The sequence below is a fragment of the Ischnura elegans genome, chromosome 1 (assembly GCF_921293095.1).
Source record: "Ischnura elegans chromosome 1, ioIscEleg1.1, whole genome shotgun sequence".
NCBI lineage: Eukaryota > Metazoa > Arthropoda > Insecta > Odonata > Coenagrionidae > Ischnura > Ischnura elegans.
In genome coordinates, this window is record NC_060246.1 from 122,259,151 (window position 1) to 122,282,506 (window position 23,356).

The 23,356-nt window shown below is 37.0% G+C and overlaps 2 protein-coding genes across 3 annotated transcripts in view; one reads left to right on the plus strand and one right to left on the minus strand.

Moving 5' to 3' along the window:
• The window catches only part of LOC124169084 (E3 ubiquitin-protein ligase UBR2), a 115,407-nt gene extending 106,485 nt beyond the window's left edge, over positions 1-8,922 (minus strand). Inside the window, exons 1-2 of one of the 2 annotated variants that reach the window (XM_046547612.1) lie at positions 8,756-8,922; positions 8,544-8,638 (exon numbers count right to left, since the gene is read on the minus strand). The gene's annotated coding sequence lies outside the window, so the exon portion shown is untranslated. Of the gene's footprint in view, positions 1-37; positions 261-8,543; positions 8,639-8,755 lie in introns of those variants that run through there. The other variant, XM_046547604.1, reaches the window with a different exon arrangement.
• On the plus strand, positions 8,321-15,868 carry LOC124169123 (NADH dehydrogenase [ubiquinone] 1 beta subcomplex subunit 8, mitochondrial). The gene is made up of 4 exons (XM_046547623.1): positions 8,321-8,490; positions 10,067-10,287; positions 13,168-13,326; positions 15,602-15,868. The coding sequence occupies exons 1-4, from the start codon at positions 8,409-8,411 to the stop codon at positions 15,647-15,649; spliced, it is 510 nt and encodes a 169-aa protein (XP_046403579.1). The 5' UTR covers positions 8,321-8,408; the 3' UTR covers positions 15,650-15,868.
• The last annotated feature ends 7,488 nt before the right edge of the window (positions 15,869-23,356 follow it).

The window sequence follows — 23,356 nt, forward strand, 5'->3', positions numbered from 1 at the left end:
AATACCTCGTAAGTTTAGAAAGCTTGAAGGCACTTACCAAAAATTCAGCCAAGTATTCTACTTAGGCCAGCACAATGAAACTTCGTACGATCAGCACTACTAGGAATAAACAAGCATTCTGCGATTCACCCCGACAGTGCAGGAAACTAAGTTGAGCAAGACACACAGAAATAAGTCCAAGATGGCCCTTCGATGAAACGTAGCAGAGATTACTGCAGCCAGTGCGCAGCAGCTAAAGAGGCGAAACTCCCCTCTTTTCCTTGCGCGGCCCTGATGTGTTTTTTTTCACCTTCGGATTTCCTGTGCGATTTTCCCAGTGTTTCCTGACTATTTTCACCTCATATGAGTGTTTATTTCTATTATTACTCTTCGACATTGCACAGTACTGTGAATAGGTTCCAGGTTCCATTCAGGTAGTGATTCCGGGGTTACTTGTTTTGAGCACATTGCCCGATAAGTATTTTAGACGAGAATGGTTGGATGTAAGTTTCCTGATAATTTGTGGTCCGTACTCTCATTATTTACACAGTATCCACTTAATTATTTCACACTAGGGTATATATTTCTTCTAAATGCACGTGGATCATTATTTTCTGAGGATAGGATAAGTATTTGCCAAAAAATATTATCTCTATTCATGACAAGGTCATTCAAGGGAGACATCCTTGGTGCGGAATCGGAAACATAGCTACACCCTAACATGGATTTGTCAAGTACATCTTCTTTCCTGCGTGAGTGTTATTATTTAGAAAAACGGCCTTGAATCCCGTTCAAGGCCCGGCCACAATGCCTCCTTTCCTTCCGAATTTGCCTTATAAGCTTAAACATTTCCAGCCATGAAAGTGGTTGAAAATAGACTTCCGGTACAGTGATGTTGATCTTTGTTTTCGTGATAAAGACGCCACCGTTTCATTAAGGATTTTCGCTTACAACTCATTTTGATTGCATATAGTGTTACAGAAAAATTATATGTTATGTGTATTAGTACATTCATAAAAAGCGACATGAATTATATATAAAATGATATGTAGTCGTTGGTGGTCACCTTATTACCTTGAAACCAAATCATTTGAGTTAAGATTATTCGATTTCTGTCTGTCGATTAATGCGATGCTTTTCTACTCTACCATTATTTTATAATTCTTGGCAAAACTGCTGATTTGTTCATGTGGATAGTGCCCAACTTGTTAACTCAAGCGGTGACGAGCTTTTTTTTCAATACATTCTCCAAGTCAGTTCAAGGAATATGGTGAAGAAGTGATTCAAAAAGCGACGTATGGTTCTACGGAGTAACCTCAAAATCAAGGAATCGCAGAGGCAGGTCAAATCATGTGTTGTCTGTTACTTTCTGTATGAGAAGTTAATTGCTTCATCTACTTTATTCGGGTTAATTTTTATAGTCATGTTGCTGTGATACAAAACCGAGGATAACTAAGGTCAGTGAGCCAAAGTTCAACTCCATTTCTTTAGCTAGTATTGCAGGAATACATAAATTGCTACCTAAAAATGAAGTCCGAACTTTATTAATTGTCAGTTATTAACCCATTTATGCCCAGAATTTTTTTTTACCATATGCTATTGAATTTTTCACTAGAGTTGATGCAAATGGTCTCAGGAACACTAGAAAAATGCTTAAAAAATTCCTAAGTACTCTAAGTCGTAGTAATACCCTGGGTCGAAAACGACCCACTGGGCACGAAGTGGCAAATAAGGTGAAATTTGAGAGAGAAATTTTGATTATTTATAATTTTATTTAAATCGTCAAAAAACATTTATTTACATTTTTTTACTTTGATTTGACTGCATACTCTATTGTAAATGTTTAAACAATTAAAAAATACATTGTGTTTTACAAAGTACATTTTTTTCATTCAGCAATAATCGTCCTTTTAGTATCGCGCAACGAATCGAGCTAATACACTTGAATATAAATACATTTAATTTGGAAAGCTTAGACTATTATAAAATATTGGATATGATATTAACAAATGTAAATGCAATAAAACTTAGTAAAGTCAATTTATTGAACTATACCGGATGATTGGAAGATCTAAGAGAGCTCTACAATGGAAAATAAAATTTTGAAATGATTTAGCTGAAGGAACCTTAGAACCATCAAATGTACTATTTTAACTTAAACACATAAAATATCATATGATGTGGCTCCTAAGCTCGGTGAAATAGTTCAAAGCATTTATCATGCAAGTTCACATGGCACCTTTGACAGGCTTTTACCATCTTACTGCGGCACACAGCACATCTGCGTCGTGTTCCTGTTGACGCTAGCAGGTGTCCACCGTGATCTTGTCTTAGAGGTTTACTTGCATTATCCATGGTGAATTCCGCACGCTTTGCTGCTGTCCCAATTTATGTAGCATGGCTTGGACTACCTGCCTACGAAAGGTGAGGTTTTTCAACGCAAGACCGTGGTACCTACATAATATCCGTGCATTATTCATTGCAATATCTAAAATCTAGAATATAATTGGTGTTTACCACTTTTTCCGCGGATATTGATGGACTAGTTTGAAATATTATTATTCATTAAATCTACATCACCTATGCTTTTGTTATATTGTGCTACAACATACGGCTGTGGGACCATGATCTTTTTTTCTCTGCTGCGGAGTAACATTTAGCCTCCCGTAAATTTCTTATTTGGAAGAGGACATTGCCCTGTACGGATTGTTCCTGTTGTACATATTCCTTTGTTGGTGAGAGTTTGAGCTACTATTAGCTCAGCTGAGGTACAGAAATTATCAAAAACACGTAAAATTTGCCATTGGGGAATTCTGTGAGTAATATATAGCAAACATCAATGACTACTGATTCACCGAGACCTAAATCTTGTGCTCTGGATTTAAGTCCATTTTTACCTTGATACAGATCGAAATACATACCATACCCTTTTCTTTGAGCAATCACCCAAGCTTTGTGCCCAAATCTAATCGACCTTCCTTTTAAAAACTGTTTGCAACCGTGCTTCCCAAAGTACCCCACCGTTGTCTCATCAATAGAAATTTTATTCCCGTTGAGAATAATATTTGCAATGCATATGGAATTTAAGGAATCGATCAGAGGCCTAACCTTTGCCATTCTGTCGGCTGGGTTTATCGTATCTTTATCACAAACATGGAGCATCGATAGAATTTCTTTTCTGTTGCGACGTATCGAGTTACTGGCTAAACTATTGTGAACATCATCACTTAATTCCAAAAACATCCGTCACCTAGGCAAGGGAGCATACCCGCTCAAAAACAAGATGCCAATAATGGTATACATTTCATCAATACTGACTTTGATGTTTGGCTTGTTTGCACAAATAGCGTATTGATTAGTTTGCTCAGTTATCAGTCTTCAATATCTGCCATTAGAAATGCATTGAAAAAATCTAGAGAATGCGTGTCTTCACTTGCAGATGCTGTGGAAGAATGCCTCAGATAACAGTGGTTCTCCGGGGGAGGAGCTATGTCTCCTCATTCATCGCAAGTACACCTCTTTTCTAATACATTTCTCTCTTCTATGATAGCAGTCATGGTAGGGATCGCGAATGGGGTATCTCGGCTGTTGCTTACTACTCTGCTCTCATCATCCGGAGTTTCATTCTGTCCTTGTCTGAGCCAATATGTGCCGAGGGATTTCCTACTTCCCGCATGGCATGCTGCTATTTTTCTCGAACGAATACTGCGTGTCTCTCTCATAATATTTGTTGCGATGGAACCCTTGACTTACTCCGCGATGTTATTAGCCTCTCCAAACGATGTAGCCTCTCGTTTACTATTTTCATCTTTACCAACAGCTCTGCTTCAGCTTGCAGCTGGCGCCTCGAGAGCCGATCAGGATTCGCACACGATTAATTTCCAGAATCCCCATTGGTTTCATCTCCTTTGTCACTTGGTGGAGTGATATGACCGCAGTCCAGATACCAGACTGTGACCACAGTCCAGATACTGGCCGTCATCACACTCAAGAGCATCTAAGCCACGGACAGTGTCAATCGCCTGCAACTGACAAAAAAAATTAGGAAAATCACCGACTAATGCTTAATTTGCTTACCTATATAGGTATAAAATTGATTAAATATAGGTCATAATTATAATTTATAATCTAAATTATAAATAATACGGATGGTAAATTAAATAAAATTAAAAAACGATGGATGCAAAAAAGTGTGCCAGGCATAGGCTCATTTGCAGCTCCGTGCCCAGTGGGTCGTTTTCGACCCACCTTACATAGAGTCGCATGCCACTCACATGATAATGCTATTATTGTAGAAAAAAGTTAAGAAAAATATTCAGGCATACTTCGCACACTATGTTACATGAACTAATAATTAATTTTCATTAGAACGTATAAAATACTCGCCTTCGTTTAGGAGCGTCCGCGTGCCTCTCCGCCATCTTGGATGTAACTGCCAATTTTATTGAGAAGGCGGGGCTGAGGAACACCACAGCTCCTCAACAATGTTGCTCTAAGCTCACAAAACACGGACAAAAAAATTGTAGTAATATATTTTTTCATGACACCCAGAAAATATTTTTCTACGACGTGGGTCGAAAACGACCCACTGGGCATAAATGGGTTAAGCAGTCCACCACTTCTTGCAGTCAAAAACAGGATAGCTAAAAAAATTACTGGTTTTGAAGAATTACAAGATCAGCAAGCATAGTAAAATGAATAAGTATTAAATGCCAATCACAGTTAGCTTCATTCAAATCATCTTTTTCCTTTGTCCTCGATCCCGCACTCAAGTTTTTTAATTCAGTTTTTTAGAAAATATGTAACCAAGTAAGTTTCTACCTCTTCATTTACTTGGATAAAACCTCATTGCACCTAATTATTTTCTTTACAGTCTTCTTTATCTATTATTTTCTGTAAAGTCTTTCGATTTCAATTTATTTTTGACCTATTTATGTCATTGTCTCTGTGTTGCTTTCAGGGACTATAAAATAAATTATACTTAATACAAACAATTTCTACTGCATATCTTCCCTTGCAAGCATTTTTCACCCCAAAGTGTGTAAATTGCAGGAAAATTGTGCCTCTTATAAGTTCATATTCCCACCCATTGAAACAAATAATTGATACATAATCAGAATTTTCTCCCATAGGTTTAGAGTGAGTACCTATGCACTCACTGTAGGTACTCATAAAACTCAGGCGCTATTCTTTTCGAATATCCCTACTGGATGTGCATTTTCAATGCTTGGACATGTAATGAATTTTCTAGCTAATATTACCAATATTTCTCCTGTATTTTATGACTTTTTGCAATCATTCCAGGGTTAAATAAAGTTCTAAAACCTTCCATAATGTTTGTGAATGTTTTTTTCATTTCACCTCACATAATCCTTGTGAGTTAGAAAATTTGAATAACAGCTTGATGAAAAGTGAATACTTGACCTCTGAACTTAAGAGCAGACATAAGCATGAACTTGAACCAAATAGAACAAAAACAATGGCATTGAATGGAATCAAACTCCAGAGTAATAAAGCATGGTCATGGATAATGAGGAGACTTATCTGCACCAAGAACTAAGAGAAGAAAGAAGAAATCCAATTACCAAGAAGAAGAAAATGGTGATAAACATAGGAATGTAAGGAGGGTCAGTATTATTGAAATATAAAACAGGAAATGGAGAAAGAGGGATGTAAATATTGGAGCTTTTCAAAGCGCAATGGAAGGAGATTGGTGTGAGGGGTAATATAGATAGAAGTAAACAAGGTAGCTTTGGTTTTCAATGGCAAACTGAGTAACAGCATAGTAGAAATAGATCATGTAGGTAAGTCATAGGATTCTGGTGTTTTTAATTGCAGCATCTACCCTCACCTTGTGGTATACAGGTATTCATGAGAACTAACAATCAATCGGAAGATGAAGTGGGGAGGATACATATGAGCTGCTAGTGGAAATAAATATGGAAGCTCTGAGCAAGATAGAGCAGGAAGTGAATGGGAACTGACACATTACTGTAGGACAAGGAAGAGGGGAATATAAATCAGATAAAACAAATAAGGAGGAAAAAGCATTAGAATTTTGCAATAATGAACTTATTGGAACACATGGTTGAGGCATCATTTTAGCAGCACGTACACAGGGAAGAGTATACAGCATCTAAGGAAATATCAGATAGATTACTTCATAGAAAATCAGAGGTTCAGGATTACTATGAACAACTATCAAAGCCAGATTCAAACCTCAGCCCTGTGCTAATGAGGGGTGGTATCAAGTTAAATGGCTGGAAAAAGCAACAAGGACAGGAATGTGCAAGCTCTGTTGGGGACTATGATCCGGCACTTTTTATAGCATGGCTATGACTACAATCTGTCCCACACTACTTGCTAGTAAATTCCATCAAATGGAATGATATTGTTTGGGCTCAAGTTGTGCAACGGAAATTTTTTTATTTTACCCTTTCCAACTGACCCCTTTTTTTGCTAGTTTTTCTGTCAGAAAAAAAACATTGTTACAAACATTCATACACTACCTGCAGCTTCACCTCAACATGAACCAGTCCTAATTGTGTGGTCATGTCTATGGGTAATGTTCATGCTTATCAACAACAATCAGTAGTGGGCACACTCTTGCTCACCTGCCCTAAAAGAATGGAGTATCTGTGACTAAGAAAGTGTATGATGCAATCATGGTCCGTGGATGCAATAAAGTGTTATTGAGATCATTGAGTAAGGATATGAGAGGGTTTTAAGAGGAATGGTTAAAGAGACAGAAGCTGATGAGATAGTTAGGTGGGGAGCAGAAGGATTAAGAAGCCATGGATTACGAAAATGGATGATTTGAAGTGGTAGATAAGGGGGAATTGAAAGTGGTAGGCACTGGGGAAAAAACCAATGTAGCCCGACATTGGCTCAATGTTGATATGGTAATGCTTAGCCAGGCTACAGTTGACATTTCACCCAACGTTGACTTGACGACATGGGACCAATGTCCAACTGGCTCAACATGAAGCCGACATAGGCCCAACACCAGGCACACAGACCCAGCATTATATATGAATAAAGTTTGCCAACAGTAGATGGCCATTGATCTGCAATCAGCCCTATGTTTTTCCAACAGTAGACTGTTGTTGGCCTAACACTATATCTATCTGACAGTGAAGGAGAAGAGCTTTAGCTTTGAGAAAGGAGTTTCCTGCATCAAATATCAAGGTAAAATGGCATAAAGAGATAAGCAGAATAATGAAGGGCAAAATACCAGCAAAAAATCATTTATGAGTTCAAAGGTGGGATGTTAGGCAAGGTGGAGGTATAAGAGAGTAAAGAAATTAGGAGGGAATTAGAGATGATGTGAGTTTTGTTGTAAGGCAGGGAAAATTAAGATAATAAATAAAGAATAAGATACAATGCGCAGCTAGATCAATGAATTGGCACTTAAGACATTTTCAGATATTTGTGGGGGATGCCCATACAGAGAGAATAAAAGGTGGAAGAGGTGGAGGGAAATAAGTTATGCCTTGGAAATAATAAGGAAAAACTGGGATTTCTGAAAAAACAGTGTGAATAAATGGAAAAGCTTCAGAAAAGTGGAGATGAAAGTATCTGTATGCCAAGTCATGGAAAAATAGGAGGTGCCTAGCCAAAAATTAGGGATAATGGTGGGAGGATGTAAATGGTGAGACAAGGTTTATAGTGGAGGGAATACGTGGATGAACTATATGACAGTACATGCAGGCCGGTCAGAGAGATAAATATGAAGGCTAGTAAAAGTAGGTTAGGACAATATCCTGTCTGATCTTCAGAAGAATATAAAGGAAGCTTTCAAATTTATCAGTTTCAAGGAACTAGTTAATAGAACCATGATATACATTTTTCAATTTTATAAGCTGTGAAATTCTCAGTTTTCGTTGTATTTTTAATTACAACATTGCTCAGCACAAAATCATGGACGGTACTTTGGATGCAATACACACCACATTTTACAATATCGGGAGAGTATAACTGAATTTTTAATTCGCAAAAATGATGAGAAAATAAATTATATTAAAATGGCCGGATAACTGAGCTGATGGATATCACACGACTAAGCCAGCCATGGCAGGAAAGATATGTGAATGGACTACAAAATAACTTGATAGAAAATAAAAGTAATGCGCATCAATTGTATGGAACAAAAATTTTTCCGAAGCGTCAACCTACAAATATCTCGATTGCTATCATTACTGCGAAATCTCTGAAAGCGTATTCAAAAGGCCCTCCGCAGTTTACATTACCAAATAGTACCTAGAGGGCCTCTATCGCCGCTATCACGAATTTGGCCGCTATATTGTACGAGCGTCACCATTGCGCGAATTATGCACTACGTTGGTCCAGGTTGCCCGACATATCCGAGCGTTTCCAAGACTTGGATCCACCCAACATTTTCGTTGCTCTATTGCTGAGGAAGAGGAAAGATGGCAGCCATAGTGAAGTTCATAAGACCTCAACAACTGAAAAGGTTACAGCCTTTATTTGCGGCTCAGTCCGTGAGAAATCGTTAGTATTTCTTTGACTTTTCGGTTTTACAATATTTTAGTTAAATATATTACCTCGGTCACGAATGCTCTGGTTAATGCCATGGAAATATCGTTAGGCTTCTTTCTGCTCCAGTTTCTTCAAATTTGTATTACTCAGACATTGTTAGCTGTAGTAAAATTTATATTTATTTTCAGTAACGTAGTTTACAAACGTCTAATGTTTTCCAGGGGAATGGTTCTAAAGGAATGATGAAAATGCATGGCAATAGTTGCGTTCAACTTACCTTGCCTCTATGTGATATCGTATTGCACCTTATTTTATATTCGCAAATGCCGAAAAACTCATGTATTGACCTAGGTGTCATGCTGAAGAGAGAAATAGTATTAGCTGAACTAAAATCAAAGAATTATGGATTTTCAAAGTTAAAATATCTCGTTTTCGCTTCTGGTTCTTTTTGTTAAAAAGATAGTAACACGAGCATTGTTGTTGTTTGCGTAGTAAGGGTCTCTTATTTTTTATTACAAATTGTCACTTTTAGATCCGTCGTTGATTCAATCACTCCTTCATATTTTTCCGTTGCATTAAATTGCGTTCAATTGGACACAGCTTCTGAGTGTGTCTCATGGGCCATTTGCAATATAAGCGTAGAGCTCAAATACTTAAGACATTCAAATATGTGAGCTGTGGGTGCCGAATGCATCCAGGGAAAGAACTATTTTTCCCTTCCATACATATTTCGTGTTATCTCATAAGTGATTTTTGAGAATATATCATGGCAAAAACATCGTCAAACACTACTGATTACTCCGACTATGTTAGAATTAGAGCTCTACATGATTTATAAAGCAAAAAATCTAGATCATCTTAAATACCCGCTAGTGGAAAGTATCTCGACAGTTATTCAATTACTTAAGTTAATATCATCTAAGCTATATTGATGTGATGAATTTCATTTATGCGTGTTATGGCAATCGCAATTTGTGTATTTTACTTTATCCCGAAAATTTTTGTTTCTCAGAAGATATCTTTGATTTCCACTGCTATGCAATGGTGTTATTTCTATATGAGTTTCCCAGACATTTTTTTATCATATTTCCTTAATTCATGCTAGAAACACTATAAAAATGTCTGAAGTACAAAGATTCAACTGGGGAAAAGTCATATGCCTTGATGGGAATATAAGCCCGTTCTGGGCAGGTGCATTTTTCGCTGTGAAATTTTGTACTTCAACTTGCACTTGTGGGTGACTATACTGCCTGTCTGCTAATCTGTGGTTATTTCCTTGATAAATGGCAGAAGTCCTTGCTTATTATTTTCAAAGCTTCTGAAATAATTCCGTCAAAAACTTGCGACAATTGTACTTGATGGCACAAATATGCATGAAATATTTTCACTTAATATGAACAATGTAAAATAATAGATCAAGCTGGAGTGATTGCATTGTACTCAGTGATAACAATTTGCTGAATTAGCAAACTTCAAGAGGAATTTCTCTTAATCCATGAATCTAGCTTACAATCATCGCCTTGTTTACTCATCAATGATATTTGACTCCACTGTATTTGCCATTTGCTTATGTACACTCTATATACAGACTGGAATAAAGATTGGAAACCTGGTCCATACCCACAAAATGCAGAGGAACGTGAGGCTGCTGCCAAAAAGTATGGCCTTCTTCCATCGGAGTATCAACCGTATCCTGATGATGGCATGGGCCATGGAGATTATCCATATTTACCTCCTAACTCAACTGAAAGTAGGGATCTCCACTACCCTTATGATCTTCCAGAGTTAAAAAGGAACTTTGGGGATGTGGTAAGTATCCTTTAATGCCTTGAATACTTGCTGAATTTCCTTACAAGTACCACTGCAATGAATGAGGTTTTTGATTGTAAATGAAGTACTTGAAATGCCAATTTATTCCAAATGTATTTTAAATTTGTAGTACACATTAAATAAGGAGATAATCCTTATACTACTAGGAAGTGAAAAAATTTTCAATGAGGCAAAAATTTTCTTTAACTCTAGCATGAAGAGATTTGATGGATTATTCTAAAATTTTCTTGAGTTATTTAAGAATAAATTATCCTCAATGTCTCATGAACTGATCCTTCAATGGAGGTCAAAGCATCAATTATAAATATATTGTATGCACAACTCCTAAGGATTGGCTACATTCTGCTGCCCACATTAGAGCTTACTATTTTGCTAATTTGTAGGACTGGTTAAATTCCAATTTATAAATAAGTCCATTTAGCCTATCTAATTTTGAGTTTTATAATTGTTCTCATAGTTAGATATCTAAATATCTTAATCTAGTTTTTTCAAACGGTTTTAATGTTGCTGTTGTTTGAGTGGAGAAAAAATTGATTAAGGGGATAGTTATCATCATTGCCCAGGTGTAGTATTGTCAAATATCCATGATAGTTAACTACTGAATTGCCTAAATTATGCTAAGCTACTGAAATGCTAACTACAGGCGGTCCTCGACTTTCGTACACTCGACTTTCGTTCAATTCGCACTTTCGTACGTTCAAAATTGACACCATTTACTTGACTTCCGTACGCTAAATTCTGACTTTCGGACGTTGACCTGTAATTTTTTTAAATTCCCGCGATGTTTACTGCGCATCCCAACATTCAATTGCTTTAAATGGCAGTATATGCGAACAATACGACCGTATATAATGAAGGAAATTGTTGGTTATTGACTCTAATCTAGGTAATTTATTTAGGAGAGAGACTGCCTGCTATAGGCTCCTTCATCAAGAGAAGAAGAAAGCCATCTTCGGAAAGATTTTTCAAAAAAGTTGACAAGACATCATCAAATAGCTTTCAATAAAACTAGTAAGATCTTCTTTCTAATGGTGTTTTTTCTTTTGAGTGCTGTTTAATTCATGTACACCTTCAGCAATGATTGTGCACGTAATATCACCCGAATTCCGTTTGTCTTTTGTCTTTTTTGAATAACATACGAAATATACGCGATCACGAATGTCACCTGCCGAATGTCGAATTTTGTTGTAAAAATTAAAATGTATCCAGAGTGCGGGTTCAACAATTACATTTTGTTATGCTTCTTGATATGTCTTTTTATTTATAGTGGACGTAATAAGTGGAATGTCAACTTAAACGCCAAGAGGAAGTTTCACTCGATAGCCAACAGAGTTTTTGTTTTTTTTTTACTTTTATTTACATTTTCCTGCTCATTTTCGAAAGAAATTAGACGATTTGAGGAATTTTATTAACATATTATTAAAATTTAGTGAATTGAAATACAATCCGTGAAGAAAAGGCTTTAGTGCGTATATTCTTCTCTTTTGGAACGTAACCCCTAATTAGTATGGAAGTCAATGGTTCGACTTTCGTACAAGTTTTCGGGAACGCATTGTGTACGAAAGTCGGGGACCGCCTGTATAGTGAAATTATTTATTTATCCTCCATTCACTGGGGAAGATTTTTAACCCTTTCATTACTATCGACAAAAATATTCAGCAGGACATTTCTTGACCTGGGAGACGAAAGCCAAATATTTTCATTGGAGATTTTTCTACTCAGGCAAACGAATGCTGAAAATTTCCGTTTTCTTTACTCTTCCCCTTTTATGATGGTCGTGGGTGTGTGAAGTCTTAGTTTTGGGACACAACGCAGCAGGCTTGGGGCTCACTAGAGGAGCTTAATTTCAGTACGTGAGAATTATTGCAATTAACCTTAACTCTTTCGAGACGGCGGAGTTTTTGTCTTAGCATGACTGCTGTACTGAGCCCCAAGAGACTCTTCTTTCTCGTGGTACGGAGCATTTTTGGAGGGCATTCGTTAAGAAGGGTCTCGCTGAACCTTTTTCGACCCCACCACGCAGGGACTTCGCATTATCTCAGACTCCGAGAGTAGTTGTGCTCCCTCCTTTCCGGGTTTACAACCATACCTGCGGCATTGGTTCGCGGTCAACTTATGTATTGCTTATATGTATTTAGCAAATGGATAATTGTTGCTTGCACGTAAATTACAGACTTTGAATTGAATTCCTCATTTTTATCTGAGCATTGTCAAATTTTAAATGAAGTTCTAAGGCCATTATTAATGCATTTAACGCAGCAAAAATTTCCATGTTGATGTTTAACCATACCTCAAGATATAAGTTTATAATTATCGTAGAATTTCGTTTAAAAATTGTAAACGCTGCTCTAAAGACAAATAATTCAATTCTTAGTGTATATTTCTTGAGAAATGAACAAATATTTATTTTTAAAATTGACTGTATAAACAATTAAATGACCGCTGCCCCGTACCGCTGATAGGGGTTATAAAAGACGAAGGGTCCGGGTACCTGCTCCCGGATTCCAAGGGTTAATCCTAAACCCCGAAGCGTTGGGTCCCGAGACAAAGACGTCGTAAACCATCCTAGAAGGGGGGGAGCTAGAAAACATATATATATGTCTTTCGATCTCCTGGCCGGGAAAATCACGTATATATACACCCGTCATCTCCCGGGTTAGGAGACGTCCACACGTATATATACGTGTACAGTAGTGAAAAGGTTAATATCAATACAGTCGGACCTAAAGATATCACTCTATAACTGTGAAAAAATTTCTTTTAGTATCAAATGCCCAGCAGTCTTTCAGTCTGTAAATACTCTGTGCTGCAGTTGATTTTATCATAGTTTTTTCTATAGTAATTCTTCCCACATTTTAGATGAATGCAGAAGCTGATATGTATGGAGAGGATCGAATTGATGCTTCACACACTCCACACCCTTCTGGAAAGGTCCAATGGGCTATGTTTCTTGGTGTATTTTTGGGATTTACTGGAATATTTTATTTTCTGGAGAATTACAAAATGTTCCAGCCTGCGGTAAGTCATTGGATGCTTCTTTCACAGCTGGTAATTTTTGCTTCAGTTTCAGTTTAAACTAAAATTAATTATGAATCTCTCATTGTCAAAAGTGAGCTACTGCTAAATTCAATTTTATTCATGGGGTATGGAAATGAATTCTTTTTAACTCACCAATTTTTCCATCATAACAAGGCTTAGTAATAAAAATTTGGTAAAATTAGTAATGCAGTTGTCACATTAGTTGTAATGTTGTGGGCAGTTTTTGGTGGAATTTCATTTGGTGGTAGTGGTATTTTGTCACGGTCAAATGTGGGATCTCAACTCCTTAGTTATCAAGCTGTCACAGTGCATACTTTTTCTAAGAATCTTGTCTTTAACCTTTAAATGCCAAGAAGTAGTATACATAATTTAGTAGGTTATAAAATTAAAATTTTATGCATATGAATGAAAATTTGCTCAATTTGTACAGTCCTATCCTAAAATTTTGGTTCTTGGTTGGAATTTTCTATATAGTGGCCGGAGAAGAGAAAACTTTGGCTTCAATACTTTTTTTAAAGACACAAAAACACATTTTTTAGGTGTGGCAGATTCATTGCAACAGTACAACCTGGCTTTGTATTATAATGTTTCACTAAAATGATGAATCTGTGAATGATGTTCATTGCTGTTAAAACTTAAAAAAGGAATTATATATTGTGGGCAATTCAATCCTTTTATTTTCAGATTGGCTGCTCGTTCAAACTATATGAGCCAAAGTACCATTTTCATATAACTGATGCTACTCTCTTGCAACATTCATTTGACCATAACTCATTGAGTAGTAGAGTTTTGTGCATAGATTTATTCATATATTAACTGATTTCTCAATCAAGCAGGTTGTGATGAGAGAATATACAAACCATAAATATAAACAGATTGTGAGACAAAGAGAAATATGAACATATGACGATGGAAATAGTGGTGGTGTGGATATGAAATGATAGGCGAAAACACTCGAAAAAAATTTCTCCTTGACCGCGAATCAAACCACAGGCCTCCTGCTCTTTTGGCCATCAAGACCACCAAGCTACCGAGATTACTTTGATAACCAGTTGTTTTTGGTGGGGGATTTATTTAACCATTTCCTTCAAGAGTTGCCCATTGAGTAGGCCAAGAAATGGCAGTGGGGCTTTCCTGCTGCCTGTGGAAAAAATACACAGAAAAGAAAATGAAGATTGACTCACTGACATAGACAGTACGATAAGTATAGCACATGCCTTTTGGGGAATGCCAGTCCCAACTAGAAGGGATTGACCATTTAATATCATACATCAAATACTCAATCACACAGGTTGCCATGAGTGAATGTACCAACAATACATATAAACATGAATCTTTGTTGAATTCCATGAAGTGGTTTTATAGGAGCATATTTTGAAATATTTATGGAAATGATGTTTCCAAGGATTTTGTTGGAATCTCATCAAATATATACCCAATTAAGCTTATTAATATGATTGGAACTGTGATCATTTGGTGGAGAAGAAATCTTATTTTTAGCATAGAAAAGTTAAACTTTGTTTTGTTACTAAAGTTACTTTTTGGTAACATAGTTACTACAAAATGTACTTATATCTTGGAAAATTGCCATTGTATTGCCATAGCTGAGTTTAGAAAGAGTTTCAACATTGTGTTCATATGACGAAAAGCTTAAAACTTAAACCCTTAAATACTCTGGTAGTATGGAGATTTCCATATGAGGATCCTATGCATTAGGATGACTGATTGATGAATTAATTATATGAAAAATAGCTAAGAGTTTTTACGATAGCCACTATGAAATGATCACTCACACTTTCCGTGAGTCAACCTGGATTACCGACCAAACTTAATCACAGGTTTCACCTGGAATTTGAATGTGGGAATCATTGTTCTGTGTAGTCCAACATCTACCAAATAAACCACTGTGCTCCCCGAAATAATATAGTAATCAGTAAATCATAGCATGCCAGGAAAATGAGTGATTTTTGTGTACTCTGGGAGTGAATCCTTTGCTGGATGATGTACAAAGTTTAATATATTTGAGTTCATATATTAATTTTCTACGGTGGATTTACCAAATTGAATAATTCTGTTTATATGATCATAAAGTAACATTTTTTTATGATCAAGAGCTGAAGTATGTAGCATTTTCTTCAATTAACTCTACAATACGTGCATGTTTTGTTATTTCATATTGAGAATTGTTAAATTTAAGTTTCAAATTCGTTTTTTATCAATAATGCACTAAATTGTTTATTTTTTCCACCCCCAGCTTCCAAAATCATACCCTGCTGATGGCAAGAAGCACTACACTTTTTAACCTGCCAGTTGATGAGGGAGCATCCTCCAGAGAGAGCATGAAACGTTAGGTTAAAAAATTCTTGTACATAAGATACCTGGAGTAATGTCTAAATAAGCTGCATTGACTGTATAGTGGAAATGGTGACAGGAAAGGTGATATTAACATCAATTCTGTAATTATGATCCATGTAATGTTAGTTATGAGGCTTTACAATAAAGTTTCACAGTTATTTGAAAAGTTAGTGTTTCTATGCTCACTAATTAATGCTTACTGTAGGGAATTTCAGTACCCTACTAATATTATGTAAGTCTAAATACACTATTGGCTATTAAATACTGGAGTATGTAAATATTTTCACCTAAGGGAAGATAAAAGTGACAATCATGTGGTGGGTTTAATATATGATCTAAGCACAGCCACAAAGAATAAGTTTATAAGAGCTAAAATAATTTTTTGCGGTATTATAAGGTGCAGAATCATCGGTGCAAGTAGGATTGGCTATATAAATGAAGGCTTAGAGTGGATTTGCTAGCAAAAGCTTCTCTTTGTTGACCCTAATTGCTGTATGTATTAGGGAATACGATCTTGGTAGAGATGGACTTCGTTTGAACAGAAGAGGGTCAAAGAAGTTTGGTGGGCTATTTTGTGACGTGGTTTACTCCGTATTTGTCCAGGAAAACTAGTAAGCGGTTTGCAAGGTGTTAAAAATGAGAATAATTCAAAGACAAACGAGCTTGTTCCACAAAATTCGGGTTGTGTTTTAAACATTCACTGAAGGAATCCTACCAAGTGGGATGGGGATAGTGAAGATTTTTTGTTGAAGGATTATTTATTGAATGGCTATGTGAAATTGCTACAGTTACATTGCAGAAGTATTATATACACAGCTGTAAAATTAAGTACTTTAGTTCAAATGCATATACATGACGTTATAATTGGTACTGAATCTTGGTTGAATGAAGATACAGTAAAACCTCTTTACATCGCAATAGAGGGGACCAAAGTTTGGGCAATTTGTTGTATGGAGGTTCACTAAAGAGAGGTCTTAGTGATATGCACAATTTTTTTCATATCCTTTGGAAGTAGAAGGCACTACTGTCTTTTAAACCATTATATTTATGTGTTTATTAAAGGTGTAAAAGAAAAAAAAATTAGCATGAAACATTTATTGCTGAAAATTTCATTCCATGTACGTAATCGCGGCTGCATTAATGATCTAGTTGTCTCGGTACAATTTGCGGAGGTAGTTAGGTAGTTTGATCTGAGGTTTCCGCAGCGTTTCTTCATAAGAGTCTCAGCTTCCGGGCGTTCCTCCGCATTGTATGGACAACTCAACGTGGAGGAATGCCCAGAAGCCAAGACTCTTATGTAGTTAGGCAGTCTCAGGAAGTCTCCTTGGTATGATAAGCGGAGGTTTTATGAGATAAAGAGGTTCACTACAAAGAGGTTTGCCTATAAATTGACCTATAAATCTGACGAAACCATAGGGGTGGTATGAAGTATGGAGGTTTATGATGTAAAGAGGTTCACTACATAGAGGTTTTACTGTATATAAAATGAGAAGGTTTTCCAGGGTGGGTACATGGTCTACAGAAGAGTGGATTTGTGAGCAAAATGCATTGGTATAGGGGGAGGGTTATTCCTGTGTGTTAAGGAAGGTATACCTTGTCACTTAAATTGGGTGGATGAAGTTAACAAAATGCTCAGCATGAGATTGTTCCCAGGAACAGTCTTGGAATTTGAAGTAACGGTGGTGTAAAGATTGCTTGGGAATTTATGAAGGATTGAGGGCATTGTATGCGGACCATGCTATTAGTGCTAGGGAAAAACCAGCCATGTGGACTTGAAGGCACAGACTGCAATGGGGGTGAGGCGCAGTGGAGAGTAAACAACATAATGAGGCTCGGAGGGTTTTCCCAGGTAGTTAAGGCTCCCACTTGCTGGGAAAATATTTTGGATGTATTTTTGCTGAGGCCAATGGATATGTTTTTTTCCGCAGATCTTTCTGAAGGCATTAGTGACCATAAGGCCCCTATTACCTGTGGCAACCAGACGTGCCACCGGTGGAACTTGTCAGTCATGGGGCATAGAATCATATGAGTCCCATTAGCCGAGGCAACTAGATGAGCCACCAGATTTTCCACTGAAACCAGTCGCCTGAGCCCCGCAACCGCGCCTTCCACTTTGGGTTGCTCAGCATCGTTCCCGGGCATTGGAGTATATGTAGCCCATTAGCCGAGGCAACCAGACGTGCCGCTGATGACTGAATATTGCATGCGCGATCATCATACTGCCCTGACCATAATGCTCCTGGCAGAAACACAAGATCATTCGCAGGAGATCTGTCTGAAAGAAAAAGTTCAACAGGATATGTAATTCTGTTCAGTGGTGTGCCAATCCTGTGGTGCTCACACAAACAAAGTGTTGTGGCACTATCCTCTACTGAGGGAGAATATAGCATATTGCAGCAACTGAGTGCTGTCAAGAAATAAAAAATGCTAAGGCTTTAATTGGGTAGCTGACAGGCAAACCAGTATTTGAAAATTAATATAGCCAATCAGAGTGCAATAAAAATGATACAATCTGGTCAGATGAGTAGGAGAAGAAAGCACATTGAGGTGAGGTACACATTTATAAGTAGGGAGTATTTGGAAGGATTATGTATTTGATTTACAGTTTTGTCCCTCAGAAAATCAAGTAGCTGACATCCCAATGAAACCGTTTGTAAGTGTAAAGTTTGAAAGATTCAGGAATTTTATTCTCACGTGTAATCAAACAAATATTTGACTAAAAAATTCAGTGATTACTAGAATATTTTATTGTGTTAATGAATGAGATTATTTTAATTGAAAAATGTTAATCAATACTACTGATGTTTATTTGAAGACTGTTTGTAAAAGTAGAATTAAGTTTTGAAAACTGCCAAGATTTTTGTAAAATGTTTCATTTAAATTCTTAAATGATTAAATTTAAATATAATTCAATTAATGATTTAAGATGCACAAAGATCATCGTATAGTGTGTAATGAAGTGGTAAGTCTTGACATCAACATAGGATGCTTCCGAAACCTCCTAGTCCGTCGCCTTTTCTTCTTTATGAGAAGTAGAAGCTTAGTACATCCTCACAACACAACATCATTTTAACCACTGCTGTGCGCTGGGTAAATTTTAGAACCAATACTGATGGTGCCACCGGTGACCTGGGCGGAGTAAAGCTGAGTAACCAGACACTCCATCGGTGGAGGGCTCGGTGGTGCATCTGGTTGCCTCGGCTAATAGGCCCATCTTTATGTGCCTTTCACAGAAACGACTAGAAAGAATTGAAAGGGAAGACTTGCTGGCAATGAGGTAGGATGGATTTGGTCAGCTTTTGTAATTATCTTACAGAATACCTCACCCGGCATGGGTGAGCAAGGGGAGTAATGAAAATGAAGTGTGAGAAAACTTAAAAGACATTCTTTTCAAAGGCACAAACCTCTACGTTCCATTGAAAACTTTTAAAGCAAACCTTGATCCGGAATATGTACTATAATGTAGGGATTAGAAGGCTGAAGATCAGGGTGAGAAGGCTCCACATGTTGAGAGACTGAGGTGATCCGTATGCATGTAAAAATCCGTATAAAGATGCTTGCAAAAAGTTGAATTCTGAAAAATTAAAGGCAAAGGGCAAATTCAACAATGCTATTTTTATAAATAGCATTGCTTTAATTTTATCAATCCAATGGAAATATGATTAATTTAATAGTTTAATTTTAAAAATGCCCTCGAATCCAAAACCATCCATTCATCCCTAATTTTGACTCACTTTTCTTAACTTGAATTTTCGTCTGTTTGTCATATAGTTGGGGGAAATAGGTAAGCCTTTGGTTTTGGATGTCGATGTGAGGAATTTTCCTAATGTTTTCCACGTGTAAAAGTAGATACAGGAGGTGGAGGCCTAATTTTTCAGACCATTCGATAGATTTCCTCTCTATGGGATAATAAAGCATCATTTGATCCAAATGATTGATGCCACTCATGTATTTGTTGTATTCAACCACTGCCTGTGGCTTTTTTAAGGAATGCCATTGTCTGTTTGTGGCAGCAATCATTTGTGCACTGCATTCAGTGCTGATCAACAGCACTTCCTTCTTTTCCTTCTAACTTAGGGTGCAGATTCAATCCTCAGAGAAGGCCTCTATCACCTCACCTTTCTTTAATTTCTGGGAAAGCACCACGGGAGGAATACCTTTCATATCCAACCACAGTTTTCCCATCACATAAGTCTTCCTAATCAGAAGGAATCTGAGAATGGTTAGGCAATTGTCATGGTTGTCTATATAAATGGATTAGTTGTGATCAAAATGGTATTCACCAATTTTTTTGCCACCTTCTCGGAATGCCCTTTTTCAGAAACTTCTGAGTTGCATACAAGGACCTGAAGCCAGTGTTGTCATGGAAAAATTAGCAGTGCCATAACTCACTTTCCTTAACTATTTTTACAAGTTAAATATTACCTATTCTGTGCGTTTTTATTATAAGTTATTATTTACATTAAATTACAAAATTTTTTGCTTTGGTTGGTTACAAATGTTTGTATTAGAAATTTTGAGCCACCAAAATTGATAAAAGTGTTATTTGACTATTACATTTGTCTTTTCTCAACCAGTGCCAGAACGGCGTTCTGGCACCATGACACCACTGCCTGCTGCGCCAAACCCTTCCCTTCCATCAAGAGATACAACTTTACTATGTACCTGTGGCACTTTCCCTTCATATATTCATGAAACCAAAGCCTACCTCTCCATGGAACCATAGAGTCATCCAAACTCAAATCTCAATTTTTTCCATAGGCTCATTGAATGCGTCTATTAGGGGGCTAATTTTGAATAGTCTGTTGGAAGGGGGTCGGAGGCACCTCAGTTCTCATTGAAATTTGTCATGAATCAATCACATGATGTGTGTCACCTGAAGCAATGCAAATTGTACAAAGGAAGAATATTCCAATAATCTGGGAAGTGAGGAAATTTGATTGTTCCAACATGAAAAATAAGCCTAAAACACGGTAAAACTCTTCTTTAATTAAATGTTTTAAATGAGTAATTCATGCATCAGGAAACACATTGTTCCACATGATTAACTCTTCAAAGCTGTTAGTTTGGGTGACTACTGGCTCTCCAGTCTGGTCTGTCAGAAGCAGTTCGAAATAATCCGAAGGGAGAGGGAAGAAGCGTATCCTCAAACCTTACGCTAATGGTAGGTTACTCAATTCATACAGGCTCATTCTTGGGCTTGAATTTATCAAGTAGTTTTCCTTTAACTTATTCTAGCGTGAATTAGTCACCTCTGGACTAGGATCAAGGGCTGGAAGAAGAGCAGCAATATGGATATTTTTAATTTCTTCTCCAATGCATGCCTTAAATTAATTCTAATGTCAATGTTATATATGTACGTTATCTTGGATAAACTGACACTTTTCAAGCTTGGATTGACATAGTAAGTTTCTGGCAGGGGTACAGCCAGGAATTAAGGCTGGGGGGGGGGGGGGGGGGGGGGTTAGCTGCAACTAATACCAGGGTGTGTGAGGGTATGGAATACCCACCAGGATAAGCGGAAGGTGCGAGATTAATGAATTGTTGAATTTTTTCTGATAAACGATTCAAAATGGTAAGTTTTACGGCTTTCTGGGGGATATTTTATTAATCCTTGCACTATTCTATCAGTAATATCAATCCAATTAAGTAAAATGGATTAAACTTAAATAATTCTCTGAGCTCTGGGGGGGGGTTTAACCCCCAAAACCCCCCCCTTGCTGTGCCACTGGTTTCTGGTCCTTATGTGCTGTATTAGCTGGAATTACTGTCCTTAAATATGTTATCATCATAGAATTTTCTAATCAGCCTTGAATATTTTACTAACATTACCTGCCAATTTAACTTTCTATGCATTGAATAAATAAAAGAAAAGCATTAGTTTGCATTTGATATTTTAATATTGGATATAAATATATACATTCACACGGAATGCTTTTTCAACATGAAGTCTTTTACAAACAGTTTTTGTTAACATTAGAGAGATGATATGAGACAATGAGGCTAACATAGGAGGGAAATGTAAATGAGCTAAGGAGAATTGCCACTATCAATTGGAGAACAACCTTGGTACCTTACTATGTACAACTACTCTATGGTTCAACGTATCAAATGTTGACAAATAACTCAGGTTTAATGTACTCTTACATCATTGTTTCTAGGATTTACTATAACATTCCTTCCCTAATACACAATTGGTCAAATTGTGGTGCATAATCGGTGGCAGTGGCACAGCAAGGGGGGGGTTTGGGGGATAAACCCCCCTCCAGAGCCTAGAGAAATGGTTAAACCTAAACCTCCCCAGCATTATTCCCTAGCTACGCCCCTGCTCAGTTTTAGTAATTTTTTTATACAGGTAAAAATAAATGTGAAGAGGTGCCTATGCAGAGGTACTTATGCATAAGGGGAGCTGAGGGAGCCTGTTCCCCAAAATGATTAAATTACATTAAAAATTGGTTAGTAATGGTTGTCACGGAATATAGGTTGTCTACCACCATCTGGGTTCAGCTATTGTAGTACTGCCCATACACGGTGGCAAACTTTTAGACCATATAAGCAAGTAGACCCGCCATGCTCCACCCCTACCTATGGCTCGCCGTGTGGCCATCTCCTCCCCTCCACTCCCTTCCCATCCCTCAAACTTTTAAGGCGGCGTGACGTCACGCTTAGGAAGCGCATCGTTGCGTTGTAGTGAATGGCTACGAATGGGGATTCACTGGTTCACTGCGGTATTTTGACCATTTTCTTCGCGATTTTTCAATTGAAGTACTAATATTTATTGCGTTATGTACGAGAAGTATTCTTTCAACCATGGTTGGATTGGTGAACTTACAGTTAATGAACACTGGCATTTTTCGGCAGCGACGAAAACATATTGTGGCAGTAAAATGAAGAGAAAGCCCTTTGTACACTTCCGCAGATATTTATCTTATCTCTTTAGCGATCTAGCATCATTCGGAACATCGTTATAAAAGTATGAAATCTTAAAAAAATTGGAAATGGGGGAATTTTAGAGAGGAAAAGGGTCATGGTGTAAAGAATTTGCCGGTCGTCCACGAAGTAACGCGGCAACGCCTTCGTATATAGTAATTTTTTTAACGGTCACTTACGCGATCCAAATTAAACTGCGCGCTGGTGCTATTAAAAAAGGGATGTCAACAAATCAGCATTCAGATGATTTAGGTAAGTAATTTAGTTCTTTCATAAATGCATATTTTTTATTTAGCAGACAGCTCTCGTGTTATTTATATTTTGTGATGGTGAAAAAGGCCTTGCGTCGGCCTTGCAAGTGACACCTACGACTTACGTACGCTACGGAAATTTCTAGGAATAAATTATATCTATTAATGCATTAATAATTTATAAAGAAATATAGGATTGGATTAAAATAATTTTTAAAATAAATTTGCTTTATAACAATCAATTTTATTTAAATCATTAACTAACTTACAAAATATTTTCATGTAATTTTGTTTGTATATATTTATAGAGTTTTCAATTAAATTTTTGTTAACAATTTACGACATAATTTAATTTTTTAGATTTTTGCCATAATGCGTAACAAAAGAGGATGCAAATTTGCACGGCAGTGGGAATGATATTTCGAAGCACTTGGAGATGAAGCACTCAAGAACATAAAAGATATTTAAATACT

Excerpts from the sequence above, each read along its gene's own strand:
- LOC124169123 (XM_046547623.1), top strand. The coding sequence starts at position 8,409 with ATGGCAGCCATAGTGAAGTTCATAAGACCTCAACAACTGAAAAGGTTA. Across the intron at positions 8,491-10,066 it reads GGCTCAGTCCGTGAGAAATC|ACTGGAATAAAGATTGGAAA; the intron begins GTTAGTATTTCT and ends CTCTATATACAG. Across the intron at positions 10,288-13,167 it reads AAAGGAACTTTGGGGATGTG|ATGAATGCAGAAGCTGATAT; the intron begins GTAAGTATCCTT and ends CCCACATTTTAG.